The following is a 25,604-nucleotide window of genomic DNA, read 5'->3' as shown; positions in this document are numbered from 1 at the left end:
TATTCTAAAAGAGTTTCTTGCATAAAATTATAGAACTACTAAACTCAGGACTGGGCCTTAAGCATATAAAATAAAAGTTTTACTTTAAACCCACTTGAAGTGACTTGCAAATGTAAATTTGCTTCTAATACAATAAGATGAAGTATCTTGAGAGATTGCATGCATGCAATATTAAAAAGAAAAGCAGAAATGATACATACCTTGGTTGTAATAATCACAGTCATAAGCTGAAAGGAATAAAGTAGGTACAGTTACTAGTATCTATAAAATCTTGGAAAAGAAGCACACTTCTGGTTGACAGCTTTAGCACTGAGTAGTGCTTTCAACTGCTGTGACTTTACAAAAACTGGATAATGAAGTATCAATCTATGTATTTAGTGGCATGAAAAACAACATACGTACAACAGAGTGAAGGAGATCTCCAGTGAATTACAGCACCCTGCTGGCAGCATTTGTGAGCATAAGCTGCAATACTTGTACACAGACATTCACAGTCTCCACCAAGATTACAATTGCATGTGTCCGTATGGCAATTTTTGACAAAGGATGTCACATCAATCTGAAATATATGAGGATCAGACTAAATGTGATGTAATTTTTCATGAATGTAAGTCCTCCATAGCAGTGGTCCCCAACCTTTTTATCACCGGGGACCACTCAACGCTTGACAATTTTACTGAGGCCTGGTGGGGGGGAGGTAGTTTACTCCTCTAGTCTCAACTACTGCCCTAACGCTCTCTGATTGCTATGGTAATGTTTAAACATCCCTTCAAAATAAGATACAGACACGCCACAACAATGAACATAAGGAACATTTTATTTTCATGGAAATTTTAGACAATGACAAATCAATGGGAACCCTGAGTTTGTTTCTCTGCAACGAGATAGTCCCATCTGGGAGTGATGGGAGACAATGACACCCAAAGTGTGTTGTAAAGAGCTGGGGGGGGGATGAAGTAAAGGGCCGGGGAGGGTAGAAGGCGTCCTTCGCGGCCCACCTCCAATTAGTCGATGGACCACATGTGGTCCGAAGCCCACAGGTTGGGGATCGCTACTCCAAAGAACTCAGATAATACAATTCACCCCCACAAATGCATCGTTCTGAGGATCCTGCTGATCAGCTCCTAACATGCTGTAAGGTCCCTCCTTGAACAAACCAAAGGTCCCTCTAATACAGCATGCATGTGCTTCCAGGAAGTCCACATGAAGGGGATGAAGGTCACAGCCCCCAGGTGTATGCCTCTAGCAACAGGTACTGAAAAGCATACTGACAGAGAACACAGAGGCTCATAGTCTAATACAGGCTTTCTCAACCATTCATGAAACCCCAGGGTTTCTTGATAATCCTGGAAGGGTTTCCCAAATGGATGGGAGTTATTTATTATAATATTGAAAAATATTGAAAAAGGCTGGTCTAATAATTATAGACCTATAATTTATTCACTCCTTCTTGAATTTAAATCACTGACCATAACCACATCATGTGGCAACAAATTCCGTAAGTTAACTATGCATTTTATGAAATGGCACTTCCTTTGGTCCATTCTTTTTGAGACCAGGCAGTCAGAACTTTATGTAATGTTTCAAATGCAGTCACCCCATAGATCTTTCAATTTATTATTTCCGAATAATTCTCTTCTCCATTTCACAGAACCATTCCTTGGGCTCAGGAATCTGAGCTCCACCCCCCCCCCAAGGTAAACCAAGGTAAACAATTACTTTTCCCCCCAGTTCTAAAGCGAATGCTGCCACCTAGTGTAATGAGCATCCACGCATCTGAAACTGGCTTTCCTGTCAAGTTCAGCCAGCAGTACATTTTTATCAGCACATCAGTAGCTCTGTTCATGTCACAGTGAACACATGTACAACCCATATGTATGTGTTGATTTTTAAAATCTAATATACCATTACTTCCCAGACTAAACTGAGGACTAATACCTGGATTAATGGAGTCTGCAATATACATTACATGTGCCCATAGTAACATGAGAATTACTCGACACAGATATTTAAAAAAACCATTTAAAAACACTGTATATAAATTGTATGTATGTTCATTGTAACTTATGAAGAGGGCTACTAAGTGTAGGGGATGGTAGACTTTTCTGGGCCTTCTTTCCAAATTGTCTAAAGCATGCACAACACACATTAAAATAAAGAACAGCATAGCAAAATGGCTCAGTCATCCAAGCACTGGCATGGCACAATGTCCATTTAGCAGCATTTGTGCACAGCTATTTTTAAGCTTAGTGGTCATTTTAGATAGTTATGAAGGTAATGGAACTGAAAAACATGGAGTAGGGTAGTCCCCCGCCCTTTGGATGAATTTTTTAATCAGAGTTGCCCCTTACATAACTCAATGTAATTTATCTTGTCAAATCCCAGTTGCAAATATCAGGACCCACTAGTGCAAAAAGCCTACTAGCTATTAGCAATACAATTTCAAGGAACAGCATGGTATAAGACAAGGGATGTTGCATGGGGAGGGATTTGGGGCATTCCCAAAAGGCAGGGGAGCACACTGGTGGGTATTTTCAGTGAGCCATTTGGGATCAAGCCCCTTTGTTTTCTGTGCTGCTCCTCAGAGAAGATGACTAAAAACTCCAATGTCTTGGCATATGCTCTACCAAGGATCATTCTTGCTATGAAAACTCAGGTGCTACTGCTAGAGAATGGGCAACAACAATGTATGTTCAATTCCTATTCAACTCTGACTGGTTAGGTTGCTGGCACAGAGCCTGAGGCAGCTTGAGGACTGGTGGCATTAAGTTCATTGGCAATAAAATAGTCAGCTGCTCATGTTACCAGGAGCTGGTGCCAAAGCAGCTTTTGAAGTATTTAGCAATATTTAGCAAACAGAGACTCAGAGCAAATGTGTTATTTTCTAGATAACTTATGAAGTATTCACTTACCACATTGCGACATGGAGCAAAAACATCACTGTATAAAATTGAGCATTCTTTTTTGGCATAAGGGAACTTGCTCTGATGTACCTCACATGGTTTTATTGTGTCATTTGGGCTTGCACACTGGTTTACAGGAAAAACAAACAGCAATTATGCAGTTATCAATATATTTTACTGAACATCTGATGTTGTTGAAAATGGTTTGGGAGCCTTCCCTTCTACAGATAAGAAATGTTCTTGAGATGCAATATTGTTAATATCTCTTCTCTTGGGACACTTTTATTTTTTTTGGTAACATATAAAGCAAATGGGGAAACTTTTAAAAAAATGTTTAATGTTCCTCCTCCATTTTGGCATGAAAATTAAATGTTTTTTCTTTTTTCCCACATCATATCATATTTTCCAGAAAGTCAACCGCAAATTATAAACAAAACACTGTATATCCAAAGTATTCTTTGATTTATTGTCAAAAACTTTAACAAATTTATAATGAAGACAAATCTGACCTAGTAAGTTCAAATAGAGAAGCAACAGTGGAAACAAATTAACTGCTGTAAAACAGAAAAGCAACATTGTAAGGCAAAAAGGAGAAGAGTTGATTTGCCTTCCTTTCCTTTCCTCACAATAGACCTGTGAGGTAGGTGGGACTGAGAGAACTCTGAGATAACTGTGATTGGTCTAAGGTCACCCAGACCCTGGCTACCAGTGAGGAATGGGGAATCCAACCAGATTCTCCATATTAAGAGTCCACCATTCTTAACTGCTAAAAAGGTAAAGTTATCCCCTGTGCAAGCACCGAGTCATGTCTAACCCTTGGGGTGACGCCCTCTAGCGTTTTCATGGCAGACTCAATATAGGGTGGTTTGCCAGTACCTTCCCTAGTCATTACCGTTTACCCCCCAGCAAGCTGGTACATCATGCTAATTACATCACACTAACCCCAAGACATTTTCTTCCACAGCTTTTAGAGCTATAGTGATAGGGCTTGAAGCTCACAGGGGGGAATCCCATCTCCCTCGACACAATCTTGCTCAGCCCAGAATGCTCTGGGGCTCCCCAGAAGCTGCAGTCGAGATTGGCAAGTGTCTGGGACTCCCCTGATGCTGCTGCCCAGACTGATTGGACCCTGGGCTCTTTGGTAGCTACCACTGGGCCTAATAAGGTCCTGGGCTCTTTGGCAGCCCAGATTTAGTGCAGTGAGGCTCCAGGGCTGTTTTGTGGCCACTGCAGTCCCTGGCTGTCCACCAGCTGCCACTTAAACTGGCATTGATTCTGGGGTCTCCACGAGTTACCACCCTGCACTGCATGCCCCCCACTGCTGCAACCTCTAGGTGTTTCAACAGCCACTGCCAAGTATAGTCCCTGTGTCAGGCAAATCATCCCTAGTCTCTCCTCTCAATGTTTCATATATGCACTATGTTTAACTGGTGCCATCTTACAGGTGTTCCTAAGTGGGCCTTAGCAGCCCACAGGCCTCTCATCATCTTTAAGGCAAAAAAATGGAATGGGATAATTAGAGCCACTGAATGAGAGGGGGAGAATTAAAGTGATGAAGCAATTTTCCAGACAGTTCTAACCGTGATGCACCCTGATTGGTTCATTGTCATCTCCTGACTTAGGTTGGCCAAAACCTATAAGTGGTCTAAGAATTAAGAGATTGGTAGCTAGCTTGGATTTTGGAAGGGTTGAAGGCTACCTAAGGACTGCTGTCAGAGAAGTAGAGAGAACACTTAAGCTGCGGCCTGCAATTGCAAGAAAGTAAAGTTGATCCATCTAATGCAATTTTCAGTTTGTTGGGCAGTGAGTTAGCTGTTATTATTTTCTGAGCTGCATAATTTTTAAAAATTGTGTACCTCGCTAATATATCAACTAGAGGCAAAGCCTGCTGCACCAAGGAATACAATAGGTGCTAACATGTATGCCTGCACTGTGGCCTTCCCAGGTGCCAGCCCTCCTCCCCCTGCTCCCTGCTTGATCTTGAGAGCCAGTGTAGTGTAGTGGTTAAAGAGTGGTGAACTCTAATCTGGAGTTTGATTTCCCACTCCTCTTCCATGTGCAGCCAAGCTCGCTGCACAATTCTCCTTGAGCTTATCAGCCCTACCTAACACACAAGATATCTGTGGTGGGGATCTGTACACTCTCAACATCATTATTTTGAAACTGCATAGGAATTCTTTCTTACCTGTCCTATTGCCCAACTCTCTCCGAAAAGTTGAGCATTTCTTACTTCCATGTTGTTGGACGTAGTCAGATCATTTGAAGTGAATTTATCAAAATTCCCACACAAACCTGCCAATTTACCCTGAAATTGTAACAGGACAGTATTTTAAAGAAATGTTTCATTTAAAATAAGTAAACTATGGTTGTGGAGTGATGACACATGTTACCTAAAACTGGTTAATTTACTCCCCAATAGTATTTCAATAGTGAGTCTGCAAAGTTGATACTTCAACCAAGGCCAGAGCCTTTTCAGTCCTGGCCCCAACTTGGTGGAATGAGCTCCCAGAAAAGCTGAGGGCCCTGCGGGAGCTTTCAGCATTCCACAGGGCTTGCAATACGGAGCTCTTCCATCAGGTTTATGGCTGAGTCCAGGGCATGGAAGATCATATGGGCCCTCTAGAAGAGAGCACCCACCAGGCGAGACCATTGCCACTGGTGGACTGCCAGCATTGCAGTCCCTATGGTGCATTGAGAAACAGCCCACGATGGCTGTCAGGGTGGGAGATAATTTTGCAACAGGAATATATATAGTTTTAATGGGGATATTATAGTATTTTTATTGTGGCTTTTTTATTGTTCAACCCATCACAAGATGGCTTTCCAGGAATGATGGGAAACAAATCCATAATAATTAATTCTTGATGATTCTTGATTATCTTTCCACCTTCATATTTTGCTAAGGGGTAAGTGGGCGGAGAATGGGTGGGGCTGGTCTGGGTGAGGGGCTAATCGGAAGGCGCGAAGCACCTTCCGATTGGCCCCTCACCCGGATGGACAATAGTTCTGACCAGTCAGGTGAACTCCCAATCGGAAGGTGCAAAGTACCTTCCAATTGGGCCCTCACCAGCAGAAGAAAGAGCTGTCACCAGAAGCCGGACCGACTGCTGTGAGTGGCCAGTCAGTCCAGCCCCTGGCCTCGCCACCAGGCTCTGTTGCCACTGCAATACAGAGTAACAAATAAGCCAAAGGAGAATATTCGCGTTCTAGAAAAAATGAGGTCTTTTTTGCCCTGTTTTGAAATGAAATGGCAGAAACCACACTGTCTTGGAGCATTCCTTCTATTTCTCTTTCCATGACGAAAATATGTTTTTGAACCTATATAAATTACTGAACTATACCAGCAGAGTCTTCTAAAAAGAGGAGGCAGCCCACAATTTGGTATAAATCTGTCTTGCTTCCTGAATACTAGGTCACATCAACTCTGTCTATCTAACAAACTCCTAAAGTGGAGATGTACAAATTATGGCCTAGGAGCCATATTCTTGCAGGAGGTTTTCATGAAGCCCTTGAATTGTGTCACAGTTTTGGGGAGTATCAATCCTTGTTGAACTGTAGCTTCTTCTAGTGGGATGATGGACTAAAAACTATTAGGCAATTCAAAAAGAGTAACTGCATGGGGGGAAAGGGCACGTCTGGGTCTCTGCTAACAAAAGGCAGCAGCTTTTAGTGCCTTTTTGGCACCACCAGCTTGCTGCAACAGAACAAGGTCAAGTCTGAGGTGACAGAGGATTTCCAGAGCTAGAAACAGGAAGAGCAAGCCATCTAACTCAGATCCCTCAAAACTGTGTGGAGAACCAGAAGTGGCACTGAACTATAAAACTTGCTAGACTACGCCATGCAGACTCTGGAGTTAATCTCCTCTATTCCTAGTATTATACAATTCAGGGCACCCACTCTCATTCATTCACCTTCCATTGAGCTCCAACTTTGATGTGCATTGTTGTCTTTCTATCCCACAGGACGGTGATTTCTTGCTCTGGGAAATGTACTGCTGTATAATGCCCAGCCTTCCAAAGCTGATACTTGGTTTTGTTCTCGTGTATCCTCAGCATTCTCTGCAAAGAAATTCATATTTGCGACAGATAGGATGCCTTCAGTACACATGCAACATTTTATCAATTTATTTACCAATTTTATACCTTGACTTTCTGTCCTTATCAGGGCCACATCTTTAAAAAATTAAAACCAAAGAAAAACACATTATTAAAACAAGTAAAACAAAGCTAACTTACACATAAAAAATATACCCATAAATAGAACAATGGACAGGAAGGAAGGATCCATAAAGGAACACAAGATGCCTTCATTTACTGATGGAAGATGAACTCAGCAAAGGACAAGTCTCTTTGGGGTAGAGAGATCCAAAATTTTGTTGCTGTAACAAAAAAGTCCTACCCACCTAATCTCAGAAGGCAGGGACAACCATGTTGTTGTTGTTATGTGCGAAGTCGTGTCCGACCCATTGCGACCCCATGGACAATGATCCTCCAGGCCTTCCTGTCCTCTACCATTCCCCGGAGTCCATTTAAGTTTGCACCTACTGCTTCAGTGACTCCATCCATCCACCTCATTCTCTGTCGTCCCCTTCTTCTTTTGCCCTCGATCTCTCCCAGCATTAGGCTCTTCTCCAGGGAGTCCTTCCTTCTCATGAGGTGGCCAAAATATTTGAGTTTCATCTTCAGGATCTGGCCTTCTAAAGAGCAGTCAGGGCTGATCTCCTCTAGGACTGACTGGTTTGTTCGCCTTGCAATCCAAGGGACTCGCAAGAGTCTTCTCCAGCACCAGAGTTCAAAAGCCTCAATTCTTTGACGCTCGGCCTTCCTTATGGTCCAACTTTCGCAGCCATACATTGCAACTGGGAAGACCATAGCCTTGACTAAACGCACTTTTGTTGGCAGGGTGATGTCTCTGCTTTTTAGGATGCTGTCTAGATTTGCCATAGCTTTCCTCCCCAGGAGCAAGCGTCTTTTAATTTCTTTGCTGCAGTCCCCATCTGCAGTGATCTTGGAGCCCAGGAAAATAAAATCTGTCACTATCTCCATTTCTTCCCCTTCTATTTGCCAGGAATTGAGAGGGCCGGATGCCATGATCTTTGTTTTCTTGATGTTGAGTTTCATTGATCATATTATTTCATGTCTCATGCCATTCGAAAACTTCATTATTATAGGATAATCATTTTACCTTTGAGCCAGCTTTATAATGAGGTGATGTAAGGGTTGGCTTCATATAGTAGATTATGAGGGCAGTACCCTCCACAGTCACGTTTACCTCATCCTACCCCTTGCTGCTGCTTCCTTCTCTTCCTTGAAGGTAGATCAGCTAACACTCCTTCAGTCATTGTTCTCCTAAGAATAATTATGTGTTGTCAAGTTGCAACCAACTCTTGGTGAGGCAAGGACCATGGGGGTTTCAAGGCAAGAGGTTTGCCATTGCCTTTCTACAACAATTCCCTTTTTTGTGTGTTTTCCAATCCAAGTATTAACCATCGCTAGTTCTGCTCAGCTTCCTAGCTCTGACAAGACTAGGCCAGGACTAGTCAGCCTGCTCTCCTATAGGCCCTTAAACATGGTGTGGCAAGTTGCACATGTTCAATAGAGCTAGATCCCACTTGCAAGAAACCATTTTGGGCAGATGTAAAATATGGAGAACAATGAAAGAAGGAACATTGACTACTCTTAGTAGAGGAAGTCAGGCAGAGTCAGTGAAAAACAGCAGGAAAAGGCCTCAACATTATCATTTAGTTAAAATGATAATTATCATTTAGTTAAAGAGAAAAAATATCTTTGACTTCAATTTAAGTACTCCATTATCTAAAAGATTATGATGATCATATAGAAGACCATACAGCATAGTGGGAACTAAGAAAACCTTATAGCTTGAATTCTTTATTATGTCTGTTCAGATAAAATTTGCTTTAGTTACCAAACTATATTGTAGCTGGTTGACCAAAGGTCAAGTTTTAAAAAGGGAGATATAGAACTTACCTGCACATCTACCGGGTCACTGAAATAAATCTCAATGTCTCCAACAGAGATAAAGACACTTTTGGAACAAATTATGTCATTATCAAAGCACTTCTTGTTCTGAATTATTATAGACATGTTTGAACTCTCTGAACTCTGTGAAGCAAAAAGAATTGTTATGTGCAAACACAACTGTATGTCACTGCAGCATTCTCATAAAAAAAACAACATGGAACTTGTCAGATGGTGCTTCTCTTTCTCTTGACTAGATTCCAGTTGCCCAGGGCTTCTTCTGGGCCAGCCTGAGATAAGACATTCTAAATCAAGTTATGTTATGTTGATGTAGAAATAAACCCTAATCTGCCAGGGTGCAATTAAGCGAATGGGTGAGACCCATTTGATTGCACATTGTAAGGCAAACTGGCTAAAATGAAATTACTTAAAATGAAGACTTGCTTTCCCATAAGAATACATCCTTTAATGAGGGAGTGAGGATCCTAAAATCAGACTGGCAAACTCATCCATGTGTTGAATAAGACAGTGGTTGTTCTTTTCCATATGCATGGTAATTTCTTCCTAATTTTCATGCATCTCTGTAACAACACTATGTAAATCATCAGCCTTTCTCAGACAAGGAAATGGCTTCCAAGCAACACCACATCTTATGCAAGTTTTGTGTACCTGCTATACCATAATTTCAAAAGATAGCCATGTTGGTCTGCAATAGAACAGCTAGATTTGAGGCCAGTAGCACCTTAGAAATCAATCTTGTTGACACATTCCTCAGAAAATAAATATTATCTATCCATTACATGATAAATCCCAGCCTTATTCCATGGAAATTAGAGTGGAAATAATTTATTGTTCTTTCCACAGTTTATTATTCAAACCACCTTGTGTGGTAGGTTAGGCTTATTTACTTTTTCAAAGTCACCTTTTTAGCTGTACAGTGGAAAGGGAATTTAAACTTAGTTTAATTTAAACTGAGTTTGCTAGTCCCACTCTGATCACTAAAGCACCTACTGACTACTGGGAAATTATTCCCTAGCGTTGTGGAACCACACAAAGACACAGCTGCACAAATTAAGGGAGGATAGATGAAGACATGACATTGCTCTTCCTTCCTCTTCCAGAAGCACAGCTTTGTTAGGGAAAGGAGTCAGTTTATTCTCTTGTCCTCCCTCATTCCAACAAACCAACCTTCATGACTTTCTCTGCATGAATCCTACAACCCTAGGAATGATCATTCTGTGCTGCAAGAAAGGGAGAATAATATGAGGAAATGATATACCCTCCCTCACATGGATAGTACAATACTGCCCAGTGTACACCATTTTTAACAGGGTGCTAGAAGTCATGGGTTTGAGTTTATTTTGCTTGACTAAGAAACAGAAAAGAAAGATGGGAAAGGTATAAAGAGCTGTTTTGAACTGGCAATCTCTCATATTTTTCTTGTGGCACACCTCTGTAAATATTATATACCAACAGACTCAAAGTCAGTCTCATGAAGCTTTCCTATATAGACCAGTCAGGAACCTACAAGGTTGAGCAGCTAAACAAAAGGATAAGATACATCTATGTATTACAAAATACACAGCAGATATTGATCAAAAACACAAATAAAAACCACAAAGTAGTAGATATCACAGTACAGCCACATAGTATACAGCATGTACAATGCATGTACAGTAACTAAAACATTAGTTACACATAATAACCACTAGTATGAGATCTGCCCCAGATGGGCCTTCTTCAGTGCTCTAAATAATAAAAACACACACTAGAAATGTAAGTATAAAATGTTTGTTCTAGACTAGGCAGGATATGCACGAATCAGCTCAATAGCATAGCTCCAAATAATAAAGCATTGATGCTAATCAGTCTTGCACACATAGAGGAGCCCACACCCATCTAAGATTATAACTGTATACAACCATACTGCCCTTGGTCATAGCTCTATTCAAAGTCCATGTGTAAACCAAGAATTAAGAGACATTTTACCAAATATAGAGTTGGACTAGCGGTCCATCTAGCCCAATAAGGTCTACAGATATTCCCAGTAGCTTTGCAGAAGTCTTTCTTTCCTACTATTGCTACCCATGATCCTTTGAGTGGAAATGGCTAGGATAGTATATGCCCTCTCACTAAGCTATGGATTTTCAATTTGTGAATTGACTCAATTATGCTATTTTAAATTGGGGAGGGGGGGAGTAGATAAGCTTGAGAGCTAGCTTGGTGTAGTGGTTAAGACTGGTGCCTCTAATATGAAGAACCAGGTTTGATTCCCCATTCTTCCACATGCAGCCAGCCACTTTGAGACTTCTTCAGGTAGTAAAAGATTGGATACGAAAAAACCCCAGCTTTTCTTTTTCTTCTTCTTCTTTATATAACCACTTGCAAGAACTAAGCTGCAGTTACCTTTTAAGGTAAAACACAAAGGAGGAAATACTCCTTTCTGCCCTGAGAAATTAAATTGAGTTGTAGAAAACAAAAACAAAATGTTTTTTCCGTTGCAGGCCAGGTCATATCTTCCCATTAAATCACCAAAACTAGGCTGTTCTAACTTAGTATCAGTTTCTTTGTGATAGTGTGGTGTTGCTAAGCAATAGGGAAACAGTAACAGAACTCTGGGCAAGGAGTCAAAAATTTAGCAACCGTCCTAATTTTTGCAGAGTACAATATACCAGGATTTCAGTACTGAAGAAAGAATGGATTCTATTCTCTTCAGACAGAAAAGTCACACTGGTCAAAGAAATTGCCAATATTTTATCATTTTGAAGTATAATGCTAAAATTCTGCTATTTAAAATCACGTGCAGCTAGCCATATTAACTAACAGAATAGCATGTCCCCAATTTCAACCAAAGAAACAGTAAAAACTTTAAAAATGCCTTTAACCATGGTTTGGACCCTAACCCTTTCTTCTGTTTTCATACCACTATTCTCTGCCATGAAGGTGACATTCATTTTGAAGAGCAGTTCTTTGGCAGACTCAATATGGGTAGTTTGCCAGTGCCTTCCCCAGTCATTACCGTTTACCCTCCAGCAAGCTGGGTACTCATTTTACCGACCTCGGAAGGATGGAAGGCTGAGTCAACCTTGAGCCGGCTGCTGGGATTGAATTCCCAGCCTCATGGGCAGAGCTTCAGACAGCGTGTCTGCTGCCTAACCACTCTGCGCCACAAAAGGCTCATAGAACTTAGGGTTACCCAATAGCATTAACTGGCAAGTAGTTTCAGCACGAAGACACATTTCTCCATATAATGTAGAAACATTCTCGAATTCACTACCACAAGATGTGATCACCACTAGCTTAGCTGCTTGACAGATGACTCAACAAATTCAAGAGTCAGGCTAGTATAATCTGGGCTGCCAGTTTGTTGGACACCTGTCTTGGGCTATCCTCTTAGCTATCTACTCTACAAATGGAACAATTATCACACACTAAAGAAACTACGTTATAGGCTACGTTTGTCATTTATTCTGATATTAATCATAATAATTCAATAGATCCTTCATGTGCAATTCATGAATTTTCAGAGGCTTCTCTATATTTGATGAAAGATTAAAAAGTGGTAAGCCACAGACTCTAAATAATTTGAAGATTGCATTATATAAAGTTGCCAATGTTTAAATGTAAACAGCTACTTGTATAAACAGGTCCGGAAGGCAGACATACACATACATTTCTGTTAGCATCTATAGTATGAGCAGATGCAAGATGGGTTTTGCACTTAAACATTTCCAGAGTACTCTCAATATGTATGTAGACCAAAATGGGCATTCAATGATTCCTAAAAGATTCATTTCAGTAGACATGAATACCCAAGTTAATAAAACCAACAAACGATAAAATAAACCTTAAAAGGCTTCTTAATTTTTTCCTGATTGCAATCAAAGTTATTAACATTGTAATGTGAAGATACTTAATGTATTTTTAAAGGATGCAAACAATCACCATAACAGTTGTCTTTTGTGTCATTAATTTAGCTCTACCCCTCTGAGTATCAGATTTGGCATTTTACTGGGTTATATTACTGCAATCCTTTCCTAATTAAAAACATGATAGTCCTGCGATTAAAGTTTGGGAATGTGTAGGTATCCATTTTCAAGTGAAACAATCCTTAGCAATGTGCCACAGTAGGTATCCACAGAGCTCAACAGGTAAAACTACTGCTTAATTATATTTTTTGCATGTGACTAGAAACTCAATGGAACAGGTCATCTTACATTACAGAATATACTACGTACTTAATTTCTGATGAAAATCTATAAATATATTATGGATAGGAACACTTTTCCTTTCTCAATAACATGTTTCTTTGTTCTCATAGAACAAAAGATGATGAAACTCAAATATAGCTCTTATAGTTTTTATTAGAGTTCAACAAAATATATTTCTCTAGATCTTTACACATTTTTTTCTCGAATCACTGGGCAGCTCTACAAGTAATTCTGTAATTATTCTTCAGGATGTCATCCCCCCCCCCACATACACACCCATCATTTGAAGGGAAACATTAGTGTATGTGTATGTGTGTGTTTGGGGGAGGGAGGATTAATCCTTTCCACATGTCCACTTTTCATACTGAAAACCACCAGTATTTTTACTCATCCTAGGAAAAACTAGTGAAAGTAAAAGCACCTGAAATAGGGTACAGGAAAGTAGCAAGAGAAAAGAGTCCATTCCCTGCCAAAGGATCCTTTTTATTAAAACAAAAATGCCTTACAAATCAAGTCGCTACTTTATTTTTACTCATTTACAATAGCGATCCCCAACCTGTGGGCTGCGGACCACATGTGGTCCTTCGACAAATTGGAGGTGGGCTCCGAAGGATGCCTTCTCCCCCCCCCGGCCCTTTACAACACACTTCGGGTGTCATTGTCTCCCATCACTCCCAGATGGGACTATCTCGTTGCAGAGAAACAAGCTCAGGGTTCCCATTGATTTGTCATTGTCATGAGTTAAAATTTCCATGAAAATAAAATGTTCATTATGTTCATTGTTGTGGCATGTCTGTATCTTATTTTGAAGGGATGTTTAAACATTACCATAGCGATCAGAGATCATTAGGGCAGTAGTTGAGACTAGAGGAGTAAACTACCCCCCCCCACCGGGCCTCAGTAAAAGGCGTTGAGTGGTCCCCAGTGATAAAAAAGTTGGGGACCACTGATTTGCAACATGTATGGAACTGGCTTACAATGTACACAGAAGAAAAAGCCTAAAAACACATAAAAACATACAAATTAAAATCTTCTTCCTATTTCTGCAAGAAGTCACAACTTGTGGGAGATTAGTTCCAATCAAATCAGTAGTGATTCCTAGTTTAGTTCTGGCAAAGTCCTTGTGGCCACCAGAAAGATTCATACTTATCCCTACATGCCATTGTCTTGACCTGAAACAGCACTATTTGCCCCAGGAGGAAAACATAATGAATTTGAGCAGCTAAATGGTTCAGCACAATATGTTAATAGAAATTGCATAATTTAGCTCCATCCGTAAATAACTTTACATTTATTTGTTTGTTTGTTTGATTTCTATACTGCTCCTTCCCATGAGTGGGCTCAGGGTAGTTTAGAGTGAATAATAATGTCGCTAAAACCATACCCCTCTCCTTATCCTCTTAAATCCCCCCCATCAGGCTAACTGATCTGGGAGAATCTAAAAATGGGGGTGGGGGAGCCAAGGAGGAGGTGGAAGGCCCATATTCCCAGACACCCATGCCCTCAGCCATTGGCCTCGTGGAACTTTGTCAGGGGCCAGATTTTAGGTGGCAACTCATTCCATCAGGATGGAGACAGGGCTGAAAAGGCCCTGTTTCTGGTCAAGGTCAGGTGAACATCTCCAGAATGCTTATACCTGTAAATTATTGTGGCTTGCAGCATGGTGCAACCCTGTTGCAGAGATATGGTAACTCAAGTCAGTGCATCTGAATCGTGCAAAGATTTACAAGACTCAGAAGAGAATCAAGTGTGGGGGAGACAGAACGTGGAAATCCTAACACTAAGCACTGCTGATAAGGTATTACAGGTAAAACTTGGTTAAGAGGAGAGTCAGATTCCTGACCACCCATCATAAAATGAAACATCAAAAAGGCTGGGGCTGAGTGAGGAATATTCCTTTTTTCCAGGCTCTATTATAATGTCTAAGTGTCTTTTAACAGGAGCTACAATGCATCTTTTACAATACCAGCTATTACACTAATCCTTGTGCTGTCTATTTCTGGGAAGGAGACTGCTTGCTAACTGGCACAATTTGAAAGAAAAACTGAAAAGCAAAACTGACTCAGTTGCAGAATAGTTTAATGGATTGAAGAAAGTAAATTGATCTGGAATGGCTCATCTGGAGCACATACAGCCAGGGGAAATTCAATGCCAGCTGGAATTCTGCCTCCTGAAAAAAGTTTGTTAAATTAGATAGACCAGGAAGAAGCCCATCAGAAGGAAGACACATACCCAATATTAGTTTAAATACTCACTGCACAGATAGTCAGTAAATCTGCCCATTTTTAAAAGAACTGCACTCAGTAGCAGTTTCTGGATTATCAGTTTTAAAAATGCTTCCCTACACTACCTGTGTGAAATTTTCACCATAACAGAAGGCTCTTTGCACTGAAAGTCAGCCATCCAAAACATTTTGATATCTTCAGTAGAATCCTTAGATGCTTTCTTCATAAGATTTTCTGTTTAGATCTACATAGCAAAAAATATTTGGTTGATATGAAGTCACATGATCTTAAAACATGCCCAATTTATGAAGTGCTAGATAAACTGATACTTTTGGGAAGCAGCCTTTCTCCTCTGAAAGGATTAGGTAACAAACACATGGTATTCTGTATTTTTATTACCTAGATAAATATGTTTAGAATTCATTTGCCTCATCAACTTCTGGTCTGAAGCCTTAATAAAGAATATAGTAGATATTTGGATAATAAAGAACTTCAGAGACTCATTGGCTGCTAGTAAACATTTGTCCTTTTGGCAGCAATCTAAGTTCCCACATCCAAGCTTGCTGCCAAATGCTTAGTTCCTAGAACTTGGTGGAAGCTCTGCCTGCCTTGTTACTGAAGGGTAGACTACACACAATGAAGGTCTCTTTGGTCACATGGCTACCTGTATGTTTTCAAATGGGGAGGTCTTTGATTTTATTTTACGTACCAAACAATATGTAGGTGTAAAGGTAAAGGTATCCCCTGTGCAAGCACTGGGTCAGGTCTGACCCTTGGGGTGATGCCCTCCAGCGTTTTAATGGCAGACTCAATACGGGGTGGTTTGCCAGTGCCTTCCCCAGTCATTACCGTTTACCCCCCAGCAAGCTGGGTACTCATTTTACCGACCTCGGAAGAATGGAAGGCTGAGTCAACCTTGAGCCGGCTGCTGGGACTGAACTCCCAGCCTCATGGGCAAAGCTTACAGACTGCTGCCTTACCACTTTGCGCCACAAGAGTCTCTTATATGTAGGTGAGGGAGAATGAAATCCTGCTTCCTTCCATTACCTCCTTTGCTGGATTCTTTTGTTTGAAGTATTTTTCTCTCATCCTGGTTCTGATATTGGAAGTGAGCTAGGGTGGATGAAAAATGCTTCAAACAGCAGAACTCAGTGAGATAAGAACGACATGCAATTTAGGTTCCCTCGCTTACACAATCTGTTTTGTGTAAAATCTAAATCCTCTCACCTCAACAATAATGAAATAACAAAGTAATCTGGCAGAAACCTACTGAGAAGGAAATCAAAACTGTTCAAAAATGAAATGAACAAGACTCAACACCCTCACACCTCAATGAAGTTAGTTTAGGAGCAATAGAAGCTTTCCTCAGGAAGGAAAGCTATATTTCAGTGTCACTAACTACTGAAAAGGTCCTATTTCATTTGGTCACTTCTAAAACTCAAATAGTGAGAGCTTAGATGATGGTCCTGATGTTCAGATATTCAAACTGAAAGAGATAGTCATGGTATTTTAACCCTTGAGACTATTCTTTAAATGCAGTGTTTATGGCTTGCCCCTATTAATTTTGTAGCAGCCACATTCTGGACCAATTGTAGTTTCTTCAGATGAATACTCAGATATTTCCTGTACTAAGAGCTGACATCTTGTCCTGATCAAGTTACAGCTTGTTCATTCCTATCTGGTACATCACTAATCTCAGCTGATTTAGCACTTCAGTTGTTCTCATATATTCAGATGAAAAGAAGAGCTAGCTGGACTGTACTGGATGTTTTCTAGCTACACTTGGATTGCCATTGCTACTAATACTGTTAGATCTATCTGCAACATTTGACATGGTTGATGATATTCTGGTGGGTCAACTACAGTCAATGTTTGGTATAAAAGGGACAGCTCTCTGCTGGTTTCATTCTTTTCTTGTTGGAAGGAAGCAAAGAATTTTCATAGGAGAGGCAGTATCAGTTGATTGGGACTCGGTATACGGGACACACCAAGGGTTAATTTTATCCCTAATGTTATTTAACATATGTGAAAACTTTGACCAAAATTTTCAGAGCATTGGAGTGGGTTGTCAAAAAATATGCAGAGGACACCCAGCTTTATATCTTGCTATTTAATCTCTTGGGACAGTGTCTTGAGGCTGTGGTCAAGCATCTGATAGTACACAAACTGAAACTTAATTCAGAAAAAATGAAGCTTATATAAAGGTTGAGTGTTTAGCTAGTGTTGAACTACCAGAGCAAGCTGATGTTCAGCTTTCTCTGGTCAAGTTAAGAGCCTCAAGGCGCTCATGGACCTGGCCTTAAAATTACATAAACAAATGAGTGCCATTACTAGAGTACCTTCTTTCAGTTACACTTTACTCATAAAATGGCTCCTTATATAGATGCTGCAAACATAAGCATGCTAATCTACATTACTATAATCTCCAGATCAGACTATTGTAGCATGCATAATATGGGGCTACCTTTGAAGACACCTTTGAAGCTTCACTTTCCTGAGCACTGCCTTCCCAGATCAACAACCAGTTCTGCCAAGAAAGCGCACTATGACATTGTATGAGAATCTATGGTCTAGAATATAGTCAACATTCTTTCTTTAAAGCCAAGGAAATCCTTCAGCAGCCCTGTGCAATCCAAACACTAAGAACAAATTGGCTATTGTGAAATATCATATCACTCTCCTTTGGAAAAAGCCCCAGTCTGAAAAGGTTTCTTGGTAGGGTTAGCATTGCACCTGTCTAGAAAATAACAGGACTAGTTATAATATCATGGATCTACACAAGTGGATTTTCATCACTTGTGTCATCTTGCTTGTTGGATGAAAGAGGAGCAGGCAACTTGCCATGGATCTTGTTTTTGTGAGTGCCAATTTTACTTCTGAACTTTAGAACTCCAAATGGCCCCAGCAGAACAGGTAGCCTAATATGAACCACTGTGACATATGACATGGAATTTGCTAAAATGCATGACTGCAAAAGGATCAAAACTCATTCATATAGTCTTATGGGAAGTTGTTCGTTATTAATATATTTGTATTTATTATCTTCAACAAGCTAGAAGTAGTAGAATTGCTAAGACTCCCATCCAAGGATCTCAGGAAATTATGGCTCTTTGTGGGCATAAGAATATATATTAGAAATTTCTTAGCCTTCTCAGTAATCTAAAAACTCCAATTTCTTCATTTCCATATGATCCAGCCTGGTATAAAATTGGTTTAAGTTTGTAAAATACATATAGTCACAGGAACTGTTTAAATTGTGCAAAAGAATATTATTGATATATCTAATTCTCAGCATGGCCCCATTTGTGTCTACTTAAATCTGGAGAGTAGGACCTTAGACAGGCAAGTCTACAAACCTGAGAAATGCCCCAAACTTGCAGAAAATCTGAAAATTTAATATGAGGAGCAGCACCTTCAGCTTTAATATATAAATCTTCTCAATGGTTATTGCTAGGCAACCACAACAACTAGACTTCAAGCCTTGGTTTCTATCAATAAAAAGTAGGGGGAGGAGGCATGACCCTTTCCAGACATATTTTGACCTTTGAGGGAAGATGCACCAGGGGTAAATTTGCTAGCAACTAGCAGCAATTTGTTATTGCATGACCCGCATGATTCACCCAGGCTGTGCTACAAGCTATTGTTCAACAGTGGCTACTGTTCAGCTAAAGAGAAGATGAACCTATTGTTACGCATGGCAGGATCCCCGCCTTACAGACTGGAATACTGTCTTCTACAACCAGTGGTACCCCTCTATAATCTGGGCTTAAGCCAATGCCATGACACTGTTAAAGTCTGCCAAGCCAGGTCAGACTCCATCTTAAAGAACTTGCTCTTGGCCACAAGTTCAGAATGGCAGTTTCTGCCTGACACGGGTACCTCCTGATTCAAGACTGCTTTCCTCCTAACCTCACCTCCCACCCCAATATATTGCTGATTTAGTGGACCAGCTAAAACCTGTTTGCCAGGTGCTCCTAGGCAAACTTCTTTGTCTTTCATATGTCTATTACTTCCAAACCCTGCAGCTAGACCTATTGAGACATGATGGCTCCCTTTTCTTAGACCCATTAACGCCTTTATCTAAGCCCACCAATGGTCATCTCTGGACCTGGCCAGGGCATTGCCCAACATCCTGACCCATGAAAAATGCCATCATATGCTCATCTAGGCCGCATCACCTAGCCCCCTCCCCAAAAACCCTATATAAACCATGGCTGTACACAGTCTCTCTGAGTGCTTTCCAACCCCGGATCCACTGGAACCTCCTATCGCACTGGCTCGTGTCGCTGCTCTCTGACTCTCTACTCTACAGGAATGGTAATTATACTGATCCTTCTTTTCCCACCCTGTTCCCTCTCTATATAAGACTATCCTAATGGTGTTCACAATAAAGAAATATTTTTCAAAATGTGATAATATACATTGGGCAAAGGCTCCAACAGATCAGGTCCCTTGAGATTGAGAACTTGGATCACCGCAACCTGTTGAAGCCTTTGGCTGATGTATATTATCACATTTAGTTATTTGAAAAATTGTTTGGATTAAGGAATCAGAGTGGATCAGGAATATAATGACGCACATGTAGAGGGACTTGCCACTGATGAAAAGTCTTGTTTGATAACAGAGTTTATCTGGACACTGTTTTGGCTAAGTCCATTATTATATACAATAAATACAGACATTGAATAAAGACACTGCAAGTTTTGAAAAATATTTCTTTATTGTGAACACTGTTAGGATAGGTTCATCTTCTCTTTTGCTGTGTCCACGAACCTTCCATCCTTCTATTTTTCATTGTTCAACAGCCGCCAACCCATGAAAGCCAGTGTGGCATAGTAGTTAAAGTGTCAGACTAGGATCTGGAGACTCCAGTTCAAATTCCCACTCTGCAGCTAGTTCAGTAACCTTGGACCAGTCATGTATTTTCTGCCAAATCTATCACACAGAATTATTATAAGGATAAAATGAAGCAGAGATGAATGATATAAACTACTGTGGATCCCAACTGAGGAACAGAGAGTTTTAAAGAGAAGTAAAAAATGATAAAACTGGAGATTGGGGGAGGCAGATTAAAGTTGGTTGGTAATCAGCAAACAGGAAAAGTGGGGAAGATATGAGGGCTGGCTGGAGAGGAGAAAGAAGAAATTAGTGTGGCAAAGGGAATAGGTGGAAATGAAACAACCTCCACAACTCCTTACAGATTCACTGCTTGTTCATTTGGAATTTAAAAATAAAATAGGTTTACAATCTAAAGTAAGATGCCATTTAAAGTAATCAGTGAAGTGGAAAGGGGGCTGCACCAAGGCAAAACAAAGAAGAAACAATTGGTGCAGAAGAAAAATAATCTTTAATAACTGAGCAACCTCTTTGTGTTTTATGTGCAGCTACATCGGAAGGAATTTACTTTCAGATTTGTTTTGGTTTCATTCCCATGCATACACTATGTCTATATTATTAAAGATTCTTTTCCTTCTGCACCAATTGTTTCTTCTTCTTTGGCATTTAAAGGAAGCCAACTCTTCAGTATTAAATGGATCATGCCCACCAGTTGCCCACCATTCTCATTGAGAAGAATACATTCTGATTCAGAATCCTCAAAAATCTTTTAAAGTGAAAATAGAGTTCAAAATGAAAAATGATAGCTTTGCCTTATTGGCTATAGCATGCCATTCCTCTTATATGGTTTTCTATGGATATCTGTTGCTCTTATAAATTATTTATTGAAGTACCAGTTTTATGGCGGATGCTACAGAAACATTCAGCTGAAAGCAATGCCTTGCCCCAAAATGTTCACAGCATATGATGAACACAGCCATCCTTTGGAAAATGGATAATAGCATAGGAATTGCTTGGTCCATCCAAGTTGGATGCTTTCAGCTGACAGTGTATCGTGGGGAATCAGTACATGCTGAAGGCAAACATTATCCCAAGGTACAAAGAACTGGTTGTGCGAACTTTTTCTTATCAAGAAACAGAGAAGTCACAGGAAGGTCCTGACTAGCATTCCTGTATATATACGATGTGTATATTCTTACAAGTATGTGGCTATTGTATAGCTGCTTACTCTTGCATATAGACAAGCTAATGCTGTCATCATGAACTCATTTGTACTCCCCAAAATAGGGGGGTGGGTAATTTCTTGCTTGCATACGGGAGACTCCCTGGCTTGGAGCCTTATACCTTCCTTCTGCTTGCACATCATTGTCTTCTGTTATGGAAATGGTCTATTGTCATTGAGTGCTCTTCTTGTTTTTCACTCAAACAAGGTCAGAATCCTGCATAAGCAGAAAGCAACTTTTGCCAGAGGAATGCAAACCACAATGAAAGCACTGAGAAGCTAGAAGGAAGGAATAGGTTCCAAGCTACCATATCTCCTTTCCCTTTTCTTCTCTTGAACCAGATCCAGAACATAAAGGAATGGTTAGCTTAGCAGGGAGAGACTCCAGTCAACTCACACATTGCTGCCTCTGGAATGTGCAGCCATCACTCCCCTTCTGCCATTGTATCGTCTTTCAGATGCTCTCATTGTTTGTTATTGTCAGTACAGTTCTGTGCATGTTCAAAATAAAAAAAAGTCTTCTTACCTTTACCAAATAAACCTGGCAATCACTGACAAAATCATATTCTAGTCCATCGAAGGTATAATAATGCCGGTCCCCATAGACAGTACAGACAGCAGGACAGGGATAATAAGTGCAATTAAATATCCCACGTCGACAAGCACTGTAGGAAAAAAATATTAAAGAACTTTCAAGTGGAATGTTTTGTGGACTGCAAACCAAGAGACCTCTTTTTTCACATAACATAAATTAAATAGAGAATATACATGAGTAAAGTTGTTTATCTGTACACTTCTTCTGGCAATCAAGATATGGACATTTTACAGAATCTTGAATAAAGGATTTTAATAATTTTAAAACAATACTGCAACTAGAGTATAATTAAAATATGAAATCTCTGGAATTCTCCCTGAATATTAGTATACACAATGGGAGTACACATATTTTATATTTAATCGGTTTACTGTAAACCGCCGCGAGACTATGGTAAGCAGTGGTATATAAATGTGAATATAAATAAATAATATAAAAATAAATATTTCAACAGTCCAAGTTATGTCATATTCAAACATTACCATTCAAGAGACAAATAGTGCTAGGGCTCTAACAATCTTTTTTTTAAAAAGATCACACATCTCATTCAATTCATCATATGCAAAATTGAAGGCTCTACAGCCTGTGTTGGCTTTGAGGCTATACAAGGAATGGAAAGCAACTTTAACCATTCAACCTCCACTTGAGTTTGCTTTACAAAAATTGGTCTCCTTTGTTATTAGAATCATAGAATCACAGAATCATAGAATCATAGAACCATAAAGTTGGAAGGGGCCATGCAGGCCATCTAGTCCAACCCCCTGCTCAATGCAGAATCAGACCAAAGCATCCTAAAGCATCCAAGAAAAGTGTGTATCCAACCTTTGCTTGAAGACTGCCAGTGAGGGGGAGCTCACCACCTCCTTAGGCAGCCTATTCCGCTGCTGAACTACTCTGACTGTGAAATTTTTTTTCCTGATATCTAGCCTATATCGTTGAACTTGTAGTTTAAATCCATTACTGCACGTCCTTTCCTCTGCAGCCAATGGAAACAGCTTCCTGCCCTCCTCCAAGACCGTTTATGCACTGGGCACTTCACTGCCCTGGTTCTCGTGCAGGAGCACAAATCGTGGGCAGATGAGGTGCACTGGGCCAAATGCTCCCCCGTGTGGGTGCAGGAAGAGGTGGGGCAACCTGCCATGACTAAAACTCCAGCCTGCAGCCCAGCATGAAACCTCCAGTGCATAAACGGTCCAAGTGACAACCTTTCAAATACTTAAAGAAGGCTATCATGTCCCCTCTCAGCCTCCTTTTCTTCAGGCAGAACATTCCTAAGTCCCTCAACCTATCTTCATAGGGCTTGGTCCTATGCATTTTAAATACCATATTAATTCAACAGAAAGATGATCCAGAATGTAAGATGACTCCCTTACAAAACTTTATATGCCAAGAAAGCAATAACAAATGATATTAAAGGACATAACTGTAACTTCAATGCAAATTCAAGATGATACCCTGAAAAAGCCTAGTCTTGCATTTCACTAAATAAGTAGAAAAAATATTGTTTTTAAAGGACGCATTTTCTTCTTCTTTAAAATTACAGCAAAACAAGAAGCCTGATTTCAGATATAGCAAAATCAAGTGACAATATAAGGGTCTGTGCCCACTCACCCCCCCCAACTCTTCTGTGCACAGCCCAAGTGCAAATTGAGTCTACAGGAACCCCCAGTTTGCATTTAATAGCCCAAATAAGACATCTATTCGAGCCCTTAGAGTGGTATAAATTATTTATGTCCAAATAGCTAATATCAGGATCTACAAGCTTTAAAACTGTGGCATATGGATATTATGTGCTTTGTTACACTATCATACTTGAGAAATGCCATTTATTGCATTATAGAGAGTAATTAGACTTTTGCAACAAAATTATAATTTAATCTCCATGCACAAACTTCATTAAAAGTAGCATGTACTTCTAATTTCAAACTTATTTTCATTTTTTTTCTTAATTTATTACTTGAACTTCTTTAATATTCAATTATTGCATTACATAATTCACTGGAAACAAATGTAACCTGATAAAATAATATTTACTACAAAAATTCATTCTGTCATTGAAAACTAATACTTTGGTAATGAAGTAGCAATTACTCACCATGTATAACAAGGTGTAGCTATTATTTCTCCTGACATATATTCCCAATTTTTCCATGTACATGGACAGCTATCAGGGACATAGCATTTTCCTTTATGTTCTGCCATTCTTCAAAACAACAACATTAATTTAAAACAGGAAATTCTCTACAGGAATGTATAACTGTTTTTCAGTTTTAAGTAGTGGCACGGACTAGAGTGGTCTCTACTAGTTGCTGCCTGAATAGCAGGAAAGACTAAACTGATCACTACTTGATATCAGCGATAATTTTATATAAATTGTCCTATATAATGTAACATAAATAACATATTGACATTTGTATATATCATCTCAGTTCTAGGAAGATTACTAAGGCTGGAAATCTGAGTTAAGATGGAGGATTCTAACCCTTTCCTACCAGTCCTGTGATCAAAGTTAAATTATTTTATTTATTAAAACAAGATATTTATACCCCATCTTTCATGTTGGCTCAAGTCTGAAGTCTAACTTCAGTCTAAGTACCCTTCCTGTAAATGTCTCTTTCTTTAATGTAATACATTTCCATTTAAGGAGAAAACTTAAATGGCCACTTAAAAGCTACTTAAAGAATTGCTGGAGCTACTCCAATACTTTATTTATTCACATATATACTTATTAAAACATTTAGATTCCACCTTTCCTCTTGGTTCAAGGCAACATACAATAACAGTTAAAACATATTCTGTTAAAACAAAAACAAAAAAATTAGCAAAGCTCTAAATCTCTTTTCCCTTTAAGAGATGCCTGCCCTTAAAACCCCTTGTAGCATCTCCTGAAGATTTTATAAGAAGGAGGTCCCTCTTGCCTCTTCAGGGAGTCCATTCCACAGAGCTGGAGTCACAATGGAAAAGGCCTAGGCTCTGGTCAATGCCAAATCAGCCACCCTAAATAGTGGAATAGCCAACAAATGGCTGCCTGACAACTGTAGTTGGGACACAGAAACTTATAGTCCTTCAAATATGTGGAACTCAGGTCATGAAGGGCTTTAAATGTCATAACCTTGAATTGAACTCAAAAACAGACTGAAAACCAATGTAACTTTTTCAAGTAACCATTGTGGGGCTGCCACATTTTGGGCCAGTAATTGTCTCCAGGTTGTCTTCAAAGGCAGCCCCACATAGAGTTTGGTGTAGTAACCCAACCATGAGGTTACAGAAGCATGGATCAATGTGGCCAGATCAGCTAGTTAAAGAGAGAGTTGATGAACTGGATACAACTGATAATAGGCACTCAGGGCCCCTAGGCAAACCAGTTTTTCAAACAGCAAGATGAGGTCCATGAGTACCTTCAAGCTCTTGATCTGCACTAATCTACTCTGAAAAAGCCAACATCTTTCCATCTAGGACAAGTGGATTCAGCCCCTAGAGTTATCAGCCCTCTCAGCAGCACTACTTCAGGCTAGTCTGAATTTAGCTTCAGTTTGTGCTGTCTTAGCCACCTGACCACAGCCTCAAAGCACCTAGATATTGTGCTAGTAGAAAGCTCCTTGCTCTGGAGGATGGCTTCAAATGAATCCAATAT

At 39.9% G+C, this 25,604-nt stretch overlaps 1 protein-coding gene across 3 annotated transcripts in view; it reads right to left on the bottom strand.

Moving 5' to 3' along the window:
* OTOGL (otogelin like) overlaps positions 1-25,604 on the bottom strand; it is a 114,698-nt gene that overhangs the window by 50,000 nt on the left and 39,094 nt on the right. For all 3 annotated transcript variants that reach the window (XM_077338903.1, XM_077338904.1, XM_077338905.1), the window contains 8 exons: positions 24,066-24,173; positions 21,902-22,040; positions 8,891-9,025; positions 6,815-6,961; positions 5,089-5,208; positions 2,913-3,029; positions 403-559; positions 201-227 (listed from right to left, as the gene is read on the bottom strand). In XM_077338903.1, coding sequence (XP_077195018.1) covers positions 201-227; positions 403-559; positions 2,913-3,029; positions 5,089-5,208; positions 6,815-6,961; positions 8,891-9,025; positions 21,902-22,040; positions 24,066-24,173 — 950 coding nt within the window. The remainder of the gene's footprint in view (positions 1-200; positions 228-402; positions 560-2,912; positions 3,030-5,088; positions 5,209-6,814; positions 6,962-8,890; positions 9,026-21,901; positions 22,041-24,065; positions 24,174-25,604) is intronic.

Source organism: Paroedura picta, chromosome 5 (genome assembly GCF_049243985.1).
Source record: "Paroedura picta isolate Pp20150507F chromosome 5, Ppicta_v3.0, whole genome shotgun sequence".
In the NCBI taxonomy this organism is placed as follows: domain Eukaryota; kingdom Metazoa; phylum Chordata; class Lepidosauria; order Squamata; family Gekkonidae; genus Paroedura; species Paroedura picta.
The sequence above is the reverse complement of the archived record's forward strand: the minus strand, read 5'-3'. Positions and strand labels throughout refer to the sequence as shown.